This window comes from Poecilia latipinna, unplaced genomic scaffold (genome assembly GCF_001443285.1).
Source record: "Poecilia latipinna isolate Pla-1442-1.1 unplaced genomic scaffold, P_latipinna-1.0 Scaffold3861, whole genome shotgun sequence".
Classification (NCBI taxonomy): domain Eukaryota; kingdom Metazoa; phylum Chordata; class Actinopteri; order Cyprinodontiformes; family Poeciliidae; genus Poecilia; species Poecilia latipinna.
In genome coordinates this window covers 20,012-33,299 of record NW_015116477.1, presented here as the reverse complement: position 1 = coordinate 33,299, position 13,288 = coordinate 20,012, and the positions used below count along the sequence as shown (strand labels likewise).

At 41.0% G+C, this 13,288-nt stretch overlaps 2 protein-coding genes and 1 pseudogene across 2 annotated transcripts; 2 read left to right on the top strand and 1 right to left on the bottom strand.

Annotated features, from left to right (window-relative positions):
• The first annotated feature begins 379 nt into the window (after positions 1–379).
• Positions 380–5,625, top strand: LOC106941779 (ATPase WRNIP1-like). The gene is made up of 7 exons (XM_015024892.1): positions 380–1,059; positions 1,711–1,905; positions 2,355–2,593; positions 2,788–3,011; positions 3,984–4,139; positions 4,695–4,774; positions 4,855–5,625. The coding sequence occupies exons 1-7, from the start codon at positions 445–447 to the stop codon at positions 5,134–5,136; spliced, it is 1,791 nt and encodes a 596-aa protein (XP_014880378.1). The 5' UTR covers positions 380–444; the 3' UTR covers positions 5,137–5,625.
• A 670-nt stretch (positions 5,626–6,295) lies between these two features.
• On the bottom strand, positions 6,296–7,517 carry LOC106941778 (chymotrypsin-like elastase family member 3B; annotated as a pseudogene).
• A 1,227-nt stretch (positions 7,518–8,744) lies between these two features.
• dhx30 (DEAH (Asp-Glu-Ala-His) box helicase 30) lies at positions 8,745–13,248 on the top strand. Its single transcript, XM_015024890.1, has 12 exons — positions 8,745–8,952; positions 9,173–9,294; positions 9,387–9,497; positions 9,930–10,181; positions 10,286–10,435; positions 10,518–10,670; positions 11,098–11,565; positions 11,887–12,267; positions 12,371–12,446; positions 12,542–12,646; positions 12,761–12,936; positions 13,033–13,248. Exons 1-12 carry the CDS (start codon positions 8,781–8,783, stop codon positions 13,246–13,248), a joined length of 2,382 nt encoding a protein of 793 aa, XP_014880376.1. The 5' UTR covers positions 8,745–8,780.
• The last annotated feature ends 40 nt before the right edge of the window (positions 13,249–13,288 follow it).

The window sequence follows — 13,288 nt, the reverse complement described above, 5'->3', positions numbered from 1 at the left end:
GCAGTTATAACATATGGTGAACTAAGATAAACATCAAGCTTGTGTGAACACTGGAACAAGTGTGATTTTGTGATTGTTTTTTCTGCTTGAAGACCAAGGCTTATTTTTATATGGACAAATTTTGTTTTAAATGAAGGTATAATATAATGTAATATAATACATTATATATAATATAATATAATATAATATAATATAATATAATATAATATGAAGGAAACTAAATTAAAAAAATAAATTAAATAAAGCAGATTTCTTATTCGTCATTCACTACAGACAGTATCTTGCTTATATTATATTTGAGTTTATAGGGTGCGCACCATTTGTCACCCGGTTTAAGTTAAGCGCGGTTAATTTACGACCCCGGTCTCTTCTCACGCCGTTTCGTCATCATCCCTACGTACCCACTTGTTTTGGTCACGTGCACTACAATTCGCGGGAACCAACATGGCGGACGAGACAATTTCGAACTCAGTTCAGTGTCCTGTTTGTTTCAAAGACTTCACACCTGGGACAATTAACGGACACCTGGACACATGTTTACTGAGCAGCGCTGCTGACAGTCCGTCCACCGCCGTTGAGACTGGCCCTCCAGTGAAGAAAGTGCGCGTTTCGGAGCCTGTCAACGACTCTGTTTCATCCTCCTCCTCCGCCATGCCTGGGACGCAGTCCTCTTCGTCAGTGTTTTCTCTGTTTCAAGCCAACAAGGGCAAACTTGACGTTCAGCCTGACATAAGTTCTGTGTTTTCAGGCAAACGAAGTCCCGTCAGTGCTTTCAGCAAGGGAACTAAACGTGTACTGACCGAGCCTGTGTCGGTACCAACAGGGATAGAGACTCCATCTGTGTCAAACAGCGAAGCTGAGAAGAACATTAATAATCACTTGCCAGCACGGACCCTGTTATCATCAAACAAACCTCTGGCGGACGCTCTGAGACCGAACACGCTGGAGGATTACTTTGGCCAGAACAAAGTTGTAGGCCAGCAAACTCTCATCCGGTCGCTTCTGGAATCTCAGGAGATCCCTTCTCTTATTCTCTGGGGTCCACCGGGATGTGGAAAGGTGTGCAGATGATAGCGATAGGATACATTCAAACTAGTGCAACACCCAGTCTCTCATACAAATATTTAATCTGTCACTTTCATCTTGTTGAAAGTATATCACTGCCTTGGGGGGGGCGGGAGGAGGAAAATCCCATCTTCACTCCATTTGGTAGTTATTAAAGCTGACACACATCTCTATCCCTTGGGATGGAACTGTTCAATCAACAAATCAATCAAACCGATTTGTTTAATTGCACAACTATATCAATGCGCAATATCTCAATGTTTTCCTAATATAGTGCATCTCTAATAACGACAAAGCAACTACTACTTTTCTCTAACACCGGCAATAAAAGATAAATTATATATCTTGCATTCTAATTGATAAGCTTCGCCTATTGTTATTCTAAATATATGTGAGTAGGCTTAAATTCGATACCAATTCTCTAAGAGTGTCTCTGTTTACATTTTCAATTAACTTTCCTTTGGAAAAGAAATCACAAATTTATTTTTAAAAATGTAATTAAATATATAGGTTTTGCAAATGATAAAATTGTGAATAAATGCTCTTCCAATAAACATCTCGGTTTCATTTGATGTTTCCAGATTTGTCTTGTCATGTGTTTTTTCTTGACTTACTTTACTTAATTTTTCTTTTTTTTTTCTTCAGACGACCCTAGCCCACATCATTGCCAGCATGAGCAAAAAGAAAGGATCGGCTCGTTTTGTTACGCTGTCGGCCACCAGTGCGTCCACCAACGACGTCCGAGAGGTGATCAAGCAGGCGCAGAATGAGCTCAGGCTGTGCAAGAGAAAGACAATCCTGTTCATTGATGAAATTCACCGCTTCAACAAATCCCAGCAGGTAGAATAACTACAACAAAGTAGTTTTAGTTTCATAGATTCTTCACAAACGATATGGGTCCAAACAATGAGCCCTGTGGGACTCCACATTAAATCTATTTGCTCTCTGATATTTTATTCAATGGTTCGACTTTCTAAAAACTGCTCTGCCACTTACAAACTGATGATTATCACTTAAGCCGGTATTTTGAAAGGAATATATGGTTCCTGCTCCGTTTTTGTGTCTGACATAAGTGACAACACAAGAGTTGGTGCTGTTGATCATGTCTTGTAAGTTTTTTTTTGATATTAGAAATTTTAAAAGGCTAAATATAGCTCTTCAGTCACTTCATTTATTTTATTTGTTTTATCTGTTGATCCACACTTATAAATCAGGTGCTAGACTACTTCGGGATTCATATTTTCATCTCTGTTAACTTCTTCTTTCTCGCCTTTTGTCTATATGACCAGGACACCTTCCTGCCTCACGTGGAGTGCGGTACCGTCACTCTGATCGGAGCAACCACGGAGAATCCATCCTTCCAGGTGAACGCTGCTTTGCTGAGTAGATGCAGGGTGCTGGTACTGGAGAAGCTGTCAGTCGAGGCAATGGGCTCAATTTTGAACAGGGCAGTGGCCGCACTTGGGATCCAAGTCCAAGGACAACATCCAACAAATTCCTCTTATCGAGAGCAGACCGATAGCTCTGAGTAAGTGCTATCTTACGGTCACTGTTGATTTAGATCAGTTTTTGTCTCTTTTATTTATTTATTTTTTTTCTATATTATTCCAAAAGATTTAATATTTTTAAATATTTTTAGAAAACACACAAGTTGTTGTGATATTTCAAGGTATCTTTCGAGAGGGATTTTCCCTTTGCATATTTTCTGTATTCTTGTTTTAGACCTGCTATATACATAGAGCAGAAGGCCTTGGACACCATAGCCTACCTCTGTGATGGTGACGCAAGAACTGGACTCAATAGTCTCCAGCTGGCTGTTCAAGCTCAGATGAAATCCCCACGACTGAACCAGTCAACACAACACGGATTTCCTCAAGAGATCGTGGTGACGGAGGAGCATATCAAGGAGGGTCTCCAGAGGTCCCACATCCTCTATGATAAAGCAGGTGAGCTCGTACCTGCTTACCGTTGGTGTCACTGGAGGAAAAAAACGAGGATCTTTGCTCCGAGTATCAAACTTTTTGTTGTTCCTTCTTGCATTTAGTAAGGTCCGCTTTAAATTTTGAGTTTGCAGTTATTAATAACACACCTAGAGCAATTATCTATTTAATTAAGAATGCATATCGATTCCATCACCTTGATAGATGACCATGCAGTTTAGTATTGTAAGTAGTGTTCTGCAGCAATGTTCTGCTCTTTGGCAAAGAAATGTTGCTGACTGTTATGCTATCTTCTTTTGCTTATTTATTACATTTCAGAAAGGTTTTTGCAATTGACCTCAAGTATTTCTACACTTAACCTTCACACATTTTGCCAGTATCTCTAGGATATTATGTTATATTTAATGTTTTATGATAATTGCAAATATTTATTCTCAAACATAAATAACATAAAGTCTGTTGACGTACTGTGAATTTTTGATTTACATTTGAAATTACAATTTAAGAAATCAATAGAGGGTTAATAAATTAGCAATCAATTACAAAAATGTTTAACATTTTATTAGCAGTGAAATGAACTAAGATACTTTTTGAAATTATTATTCATGTTTATTAGGACATCAATGCCCTTTACAAAACTAATTATATAACGTTACAGAGTCCAACTTTTGCCATGCTATGCTGTATCATTTGGCGCCTTCATAACTGTGGCAGCTAACTAATGCAGAGATTAGTCGTTCCCCATGTCCTCATAATCGCCATAGCATCTATCACGCTATTTATTAATAGATGAGGTATTGAAAATCCTCAGATTGTAGATGTTGCTACTCCAACCATTTACATATCGCGTCTCGTCACTCGTTCGTCCTCCGTGTTGACCTTTGATGTTCAGCTGTCTGAAGGACTTGCTGTTCCTTGCTTCACAGGGTGAGGCAACTTGTGCTAATGTGTCAATATGTGTGTGTAATTCATTCATAGGTGAGGAGCATTACAACTGTATCTCAGCGTTGCATAAGTCCATGAGAGGCTCCCATGAGAATGCCTCCCTCTACTGGCTGGGCCGCATGCTGGAGGGCGGTGAGGACCCGCTCTACGTGGCCCGCAGGCTGGTCCGCTTCGCCAGCGAGGATGTAGGTAGGTCATTTTATTTATAGCATTATCTTCAACCAGCCCCTTCCATTGGTTTGCCCGTCCATCCTTTTGTTCATATTTACCTGTTTGCCCAAGTGGCCATTTGCCTTTTTGTCCATCCATCATCCACCTTTTGAGTCTTTGTCACTTTTCTTTAATTCACAAGCAGCCTGTTTGTCTGTCGTTAGATTTTCCTGATTCCATATATTCAAAATGTATATGGAATCAGGAACTAGTTGCTGTAAATTCACCATAAAATTTAGTTTAGAAACAAAACGGCTAAAAAGGGTGAGATCTCTGGAAAAATGAATTTGGAAAAGTACAGAAACATATGTAGAAAAAGTACAGGAATCCCTCCAAAGTGCTTTTCCACAGTTTGTTATCCCTCAATACCTAATCTCTTTTAATTATTCATTTTATTAACATCAATACTCTTAATATTTGGTTTGTGTGTTTTTTTTTTAAATGCCTCTATTTCTACTCTTTGGATTTTTGAAACGAGCTCTGTTAATAAAATGAGATTGATTTCGACATGTCTCCCTGCTTTTTATCCTCCAGGTTTGGCCGACCCCTCCGCTCTCACTCAGGCTGTGTCCGCCTTTCAGGCCTGTCACTTCATTGGTATGCCTGAATGTGAGGTAGGCATGCCTTACCGTCATAGATTGTTTTGCAATTCTCCGCCATCCCTACAAAGATTGTGTTTATCATTTTCTTTCAGGTGATCCTTGCTCAGTGTGCTGTCTACCTGGCACGAGCTCCCAAGTCTATAGAGATCTATAAGGCCTATGGCAATGTAAAAGCATGTCTGAGAAATCACAAAGGTCCCCTTCCTCCTGTCCCCCTGCACCTACGCAACGCACCCACCAGGCTGATGAAACAGCTGGGCTATGCTAAAGGCTACAAGTACAACCCGGAATGTAGCGGCCCGGTGGAGCAGGAGTACCTGCCTGAGGAGCTCCGGGGTGCCGACTTCTTCACCTGGACACCATCAGACCGTTGAGTGTTTAAGCTACTCAGCATATTGTGAAGCTAAAAACCAAATCTACACAGCTTTGTTCTTCAAGAGCTGGTTTGCAGCCATTTAAAAGATCCCCTGAAAGTTTAAGGATTTGTTTTCCTCTAACCTGATTATTTCAAAAAATAGTTAAGTCAGACTATATTCTCAAATGAAGCCACATTTTTCTGTTATTACTCCATTTCTCTGTACTCAAGAAATTGAGTGATACCACCCTCAAAGGGTTTACAGATTATGCTTTTATGTGTTCTTATCTAGTTTTTCACCAATGTTTAATGATAAGAATTAATACTGCAATTTAATGGATATTATATATCTTGTGTAATAAGTTTTCAGTGACGAACACAGTCAAATAAAAAGTTAATCAAACTGTTTATTGCTTTGTATTGCACCACTGTTGAAAGTTTCCTCAGTTTTGGGCCATTGTCTGTAAGAAAATGCAACATGATTAAATGCATAACTGCAAAAGTAAAATAATTTTCTTTTTTGGCTTTGTGTCACTCTTAAATATTAACAGACAAAAACAATCTCAGCATAACAGAGAGTTACCATTTTTAAATGATAACTTCAAAATTTAAGGTAAAAAAACAAAACATCATCCTGATCATATGTGAAAATAACATTATGCTCTTTCTTAATTCATTCATGAGCTTTGATTATCTACTGTGGTTCAGTTTTATTAGCCATCCTCAGACCTGCAATCTTTTATCAAACCACAAATTCTGCTCACTGGCTTAAATTCAATCAGTCTTGGGTTATGCAGCAGAATGACAATTTGAAGAGTTCATGTTCAAAACCTTCCAATATGGCTGAACTAAAATGCTTCTAGCATCGAGTGGGCCAAAGTTCCTACCCAGCACTGTAAAAGATTACCTGCCAGTTACCTCCATCACTTTATGGCAGCAATTATTACCATTACAGGTTGACACGACCAGTTAGTAGGATTGAATAGCCTTGAAGCTTTAAATTGTATTTGTCTTTTATACTAAAATTTGATTATTTAAATTAAGTAAGGAAACAAAACAATGAAGACATCAGGAAAGGGACAAATCCTCTTTTTCACAGCCCTGTATCTACACTTTACTTTGTATGAACCCTAAAGTCAGATAAGTTTTAGTATGTGAATTGATTCCCTCACCTCGCTGATCCACGGGATGGTGGTTACATGAGCTGTGTTACATGAGCACAACATTAAATTCTCTGGATGGTTCTCACATGGCATGCCGTTTTGCTGTCTCCTCCTGCACAAACCATTGTCGTCATTGCTGAGCTACCCCACCAGTTGCTTTGACTGCAGACACTGTGATCCACCACAGGAAGCAGCGCCTGCTGCAGTCTTGTTGCCCGGGGTCCACCGGCTGCAGAGAAAGTGACTCCCTCGGTGTAAACATTGACAACATGAATTGTGCTCCAAAAAAAAAAAAAAAAAAAAAAAAAAACCAGGGGATTAAAACCATTTCATATTTTAAACAGTCCGAGTGAACCACAGATCTTACAGTAAAGTCGACCTCAGCCTGTGATGTAACAGGGCTGGTTGTGGGTCAGAGTGGAGCTGTGCTCTGGCAGGCAGGCAGGCTTAACTTTGTCACTGAGGGAAGCACTTTTCTCCAGTTTGAGCAGGGCAATGTCGTTCCTGTCAGAACGAGAACAAAACTATTTAAATTTCTCATTTTTGTGGGTTCCATCACAGGCTAGAAAAGCTTTAGTTGTACTGACATTTCAACGTGTCTTCTGCAAATTACAGCTCTGGTGAATTACGTCGTTATTCATTACTGAGGTGATTTCTTAAATCCAACCAGATATGCTTATAACCATGAGTTCTCTGGGTACTACTGAAAAACATGTCATTGATTCTTGGTAATTTTCCTAAAGTTCTTCAGAAATAATAATTCCTCCAAACTTTGTATTGTTAAAACATACCCGCAAGACACACAGTTATCATTCCATTTGGGATGAATGAACATTTTTGCCACCATGATGGACTGTTCAGGTCCCTCTTCCTTGTCCATGTCATGCTCAGCAAGAACCACTCTGTATGTGTGGAGTCTGGATTGGAAACAAAAATGTTGTACATATTTCCCAAAGTAGATCAGAAAGCTCCCTGTTTTATGTAGAGGATATACTTTCACAAAGTCAAAAAGTAACCTCCTTCACGAGGGGTGCTCTTGAAATTGGATATACATAAACTGCTGCATATTTTGTTTATTTCACTATTTGGAAAATTAAAAAAAAAACAGAAAATTGACACAACATTTCAAAATAGCCAGTAAACTCAGGCAAATGCCCACAAAAAAAAAAAAAAAAACTCACGTAATACAGTGTGCAGCTGTCAAGACCCAGTCTGGAGCAATAAGTGTTCCTCCACAGGTGGGTTAAAAAGACCCCAACGAAACCTAAAGGGTTAAATAAAATGAAATCAATTATGCTAATATGCGTAGCACATTTCTATTACAGATGACGACAGCTCTGGTACAATCCGTGTCTAAACACAGTATGCCCAAACAGAATGGGTTAAAGATTATTAAGTACAAAAATCATATTAATGAGTAGAAAAAGAAACAATTCATTTTTGCACATTACTTTTGTGTGTGTCATGATTTCCCCCCCACCCACTCTTCACTCACTCACCTGCCACGGCCAGCTGTACAAACGAGCCTCTTCCCCATTTACTACTCGACTGGTGTTGGGCCAGTAACTGGGCACGCCACACCCAGACACTGAAGCAGTGAGAGGCAAATTAAGGCAAGGTTTAAAATGGTACCCTAAGTGAAGGTTAAATCCCATTTTGACCCAATTCAAGACTAATAGCTAGCTTCACACACATTTTTTGAATCAGAATGATCACATTTTAACTTTGACATTACCAGATGTGACAGCCATCAGGAAAACAAGTCCCAGTTCCATCTCTGTCTTGTTCCTTCAAAGAAAAGTGACTTATCAAGCAGCACTGTTCATGGGAATGAATCCAGACAAGACCACACAAACCCACCCTGGGAGTTTTCCTTCTAATCTGCAGGTGGCTGGACTAATGTGTACCATTAAACTGCATACACTATAAGCAGCTTAACACTTATGTTTTCAAAGCTTAGATATTTGGGGTTTTCCTTAATCTTACACTATTATGTGGTTTTAGTGACTGACCATTTAGAAGTTTGCAAGACCCTGTAATAAAAATATGAAGAAAGTATAAGTTTAATGTTTAAATTGTCCTTCATGTATACAAACTGCAATATTTTATTTAAAAAATGTTATTTTCACCTGCAATATATATATCCCCATCTTGTTCTTAGAAAAATTTAAATTTCCAAAGCTTAACACTAAACTGCTGCTCCAGTAGTGCCACTCTTCACTCTTATGGAGTGAAGAGTGCCAAATGACAATAAATAACTTCTGAATAATAATTCTCATTAATCTTGACCTTTGACCGCTGGAGATTGGCACCAACACCCCTGGCGACCTCAATATAGGGATACGTGTGTTAGAAAATGGACGGACAATATCTGAGTTAAAAGTGCGAAGGAACCGAAGTGTGTAAATCAGTTTTACATCCACCCAGAAGAGGGCGCCACAAACAGCTTACCCCCCTTTCGTCACCCCAAAGAAACAGAAGAAGAAGTTGTTGTTTAAAGATGGCGCTACACGGTGCCTTACTCGTGAGGCTAAAAGAGCTTTGCAAAGTGGCCAAATGTGCTCATACAGCAGGAAAAACGGCATTTAACTGGAGCGGAGAAATGCGGTGGTATGGGACAAAAGCGCAGAAGTTTCACGAGCGCAGCGCCTCATGTTTCAACAGTAAACGAGGTGAGTAAAAAAAAAATGCCGGTTAGCTAATAGCTGACTGTCGCAGCAGCATCTAACCTCAAGGACATCCAGCATAAAAAAAATGTGATAAAAATCATTCCGCTTCCAGTTTTCAGATCATATTTCAACGTGTGTTGGTTCGGTTAGAGTGCCGAAAAACAGCGTTAACGTTTCTCTGTGTCTGGTCATTGTTTTTAATTCTTCGGCAATGGTATTCCAGATCTTCTGGAGGAGTTTCCAGATCCTAAAAACCTCCTCAACAACACCATTTCCCGGTCACTAGGAGTGAATGATCTGTCCCAGCTCATCCAGTACACCTGTACAGAACATGATGGTGTCAAGGTCAGCTGGAATCCTCTCGACTTCACCCATCCTCCTGACATGTAGAGGTTTTGTGTTTGACACAATTGTATTTTGTAACCATGCTCCTGCAGAAGGCCACTGTCACGCTGCTGTGGCCCAACAAGATTAGAGAAGAGGGTTATGCTTCCAAGAAAATTGATGCAGAGCGATTTGCGGCGGCTGCAGCCTGCCTCAGACTCAGGGTAAGCTGCTGTAAAGAAACAAGAGGAGCTGCACAGTGACTTGCTGAAGCATTTGTACGACTAGATTGTTCACATCTTCTCACTTTACAACTCCAAACCTCAGTGTATGTTATTGGGTTTTAGTGTGATTGATCAACACGACGTGAAACATACTTATGAAGTGGAAGTAGAATAATACAAAGTTTTTTTTTTTTTTTAATCCAAAAGTCTGCAATAGGTGCTTTGCTCATGTTTTCAGATCCTCTGAGTCTGTGCAATTTTTGCTGCACTTAGATCTGCATTTTTTCCCCTCTTTTTTAGTTTTATAAAAACAGCTGTTTTTATACTAAGATTAAAATATACACAGGCAAACTAAATTTTAATTGGGCATCTGTTGAAGGCAATCGGTTGCTGAATAAAAGTGGTAATTGTGATTATTGTTTTTTACCAAAGGAATTGGGTGTGATTGGTCCTAACAATCAGCTCCCAAAGAGGAGAGCTGGCCGGGTGAGAGGAGGGCTACATTCCCATCTTTATGATCCTGAAGAGGACTGTCTGACAAACGCTCCCACCTCCAGAGCTGATGAATTGTTGCCTCCGGTGGAAGATGCCTCCTATGTCTCTGAAGCTCTTTCTCTGTTTCCACAACCTAAATCTCTTCTGACCAGAGTGATCCAGGTGGCCACTTCAACCAGCAGAGTCAGGGTTGGTCAAAGTTTTTTTTTTTTTATTATTATTATTTCTACATTCTGAGCCTATCATTTCTATCCTCTTTATATCTGAATGTTTTTTGTTTTTTTTTCCTACAGGAGATGATGCATTTCAGAACAGCAGGTGGAAAACTAAAAAAGTGCGAGCTGACTCTACTTTGGCCGGAGAACATGATGTTCAGAGCGACGGCGGGCAGCCGAGTGATGGCAGAGAAAAAGGCTGCAGCACTTGCCTGCATGAAGCTGAAGGTGGGAGGAGATCTAGTGAATTGATGTCCATTTAGCTGCAAGTCATAATTGTGCTAAAATATTTCTCATGCTTTTGGTGCAGGAGCTTGCTCTTCTAGATAAAGACAACAATCCACTTACTCATGCAAAGTATCATCGAGAAAAGGTAAAGGAGGCTGGCGAGAGAGAGAGACGTCCATTCCCACTAGAGATTCCAGAATATTTGGAGCAACGCATGAGGGACTACCTAACACGGGTCGGTTCTTTTTCCACATGTCTTGCTTATTTAGATTCATGAATTAAGAAGGCCGAATGTGTGGGCAGTAGCCATGCTGACTAACCTAAGCATTCACAACAGGGTGAGGTGTGGGGAACTAGTTGTAGCCTAGAAGAGGGCAAGAGAGGGACACGGGCAAGCGTGTACATGAGCATGATTGACAACACTAAGACCCTCCTTCTCTCTGATTGGTCATTCCTGATCTGAGTGGTGTATTTCTGCAGATGGAAGTAGGATCCCAGGGAGAAAGCAGGAGAGCATATCTTCCTTTTTTTTTTTTTTTTGTCTCCACAGATCATCTGTCTCATATTATACTGTCAGGACATAATATGGAAATACAACACATTGGTTATGAAAGCTGCATGCTGCGGCTCTAATCATTAATGCTGAGTCATCTTCCTCACAGTACCCGGTTGCAACAGAAGTACAGCAACTATGGGAGGAGGAAGAGGCAAGAGGACAACAGACGGTGAACGAGGAGGAAGAGGATGAAGAAGACTATGTTGCGGACGCCATCACCGGCAGGCCATACAGGCCGATGTCCGAACATCAAGCTCAGTGCCTCAGTCGCCACCTACAGGAGGCATGGGAAAGGGCAAACCCTGGACTCAGCGTGGAGCTGCCCGTCGACGCTCACCGACAGCGTGTGGTCTCAGCCGTGCGCTCCTCCAGGGCGGTTGTGATCGCCGGCGAGACGGGATGTGGCAAGACGACGCGGATCCCGCGCTTCCTGCTGGAGGAACAAGTGAGAGACGGGGAGGGCGCAGACTGCAACGTCCTCGTCACACAGCCTCGTCGGATCAGTGCCGTGTCTGTAGCTCATCGAGTCGCTCACGAGATGGGGCCACGTCTGAAACACCATGTCGGATATCAGGTAATGGTTAATTCTTAAGTGTTTTTGACTTTCTTAATAAATTTGTCTTTTTCAAAATTTGTTACAGAAAATTATGTAATTTGGGACCGAGTAATACTTTAAGTTCTCACAATAATTTCTTAAACATTTTATACCTCTTTACACTTATTCTAACCCTTCACAGTTATGTAGTTTTTGTAATGTCATACAAACCAAATGTTAGTTGTAACATCATACAAAGTGAACAAAGTTCATAGAATATAAATGACAGGCAGAAATTGCTGTAGGGAGAGGAAACTAGTATCCTATTCAACGTTGACGCTATAATTCCTCTGTGCGTAGGTGAGACTTGAGAGCCGCCCTCCTGAGAACAGCGGGGGGTCCATGCTCTTCCTCACTGTGGGCGTCCTACTGAAGAAGCTGCAGTCCAACCCAACCCTGACAGGAATCAGTCATGTCGTCGTGGACGAGGTCCACGAGCGAGATGTAAACACAGACCTGCTGCTGGCGTTGCTGCGCTCGAGCTTGGACGAGAACCCCGACTTGCGAGTTGTTCTCATGAGCGCCACCGGGGACAACCAGAGGCTGGCGGAGTACTTCGGAGGCTGCCCTATCGTAAAGGTCCCGGGGTTCATGCACCCTGTGAAGGACAGATACCTGGAGGATGTGATGCAGGAGATGGGACGCTCGGCTAAGTTCCAAAACAGGGTGGAGTTAAGCAAGGTGAAATTTTGTAGATCTGTTAGCTTTACGTTTAGATTTATTTATTTATTTTTTTTTTTTTAATCTTTTTCTTTAAAATGTTAATCTGATTTCGTTTGAGGAGGGGTCGGACGAGGCCGCACCAGATCTGGACTTAGTAGCTGACGTAATTGAGCACATCGACAGACATGGAGAGCCAGGTAACTAATGCATCCTCTCATGCAGTAATTCTGTTTTGTGTTTCATATCTTTTCTTCACAGACATATCTTTACATTGTTTCCCTTCCTTCTGCAGGTGCGGTGCTGTGTTTCCTCCCTGGGTGGCAGGACATCAAGATAGTTCAACAAAAACTGGAGGAGAAACCACACTTTTCACCAGGCTCACAAATGATCGTGCCATGTAAGACTGAACACATTGATGGACAAGTTTTGTTGTCTGGGGGGTTATTGGTAACTTTGAGATGGCTTTTCTAATTTATTTTTATTTATTCTTTTATTTATTTATTTTTGGTAGTGCACTCAAGCTTATCAGTAGCTGACCAGCAGGTGGTGTTCCAGCGCCCCCAAGCCGGACAGAGGAAGATTGTACTCACCACCAACATAGCGGAAACCTCCATTACAATAGACGATATAGTTCATGTGGTGGATACAGGAACTCATAAGGAACAGAATTATGACCAGCGGACAAAGGTTTTTTTTTTTAAATGCGTTTAACTTCTGTTTCATGTTGGAATCTGAGATCAAAACCATTTTTCTTGACAACACTAAACTAATATTTTTCTGCAGGTTTCTTGTCTGGACACAGTTTGGATATCTCGCTCTAACGTCACACAAAGAAAAGGGAGAGCAGGACGTTGTCAGCCGGGGCAGGCGTACCACCTGTTCCCAAGGAAACAGCTGGAGACCATGACACCCTTTCCTGTTCCTGAAATCCTGCGCACACCACTGGAGAGTTTAGTATTGCAGGCTAAAATCCACAGTCCGAACTGCAAGGTACTTTAGATGTTTCTTTGCTATCTTTTTACCTTTTTTTTTTTTTTTT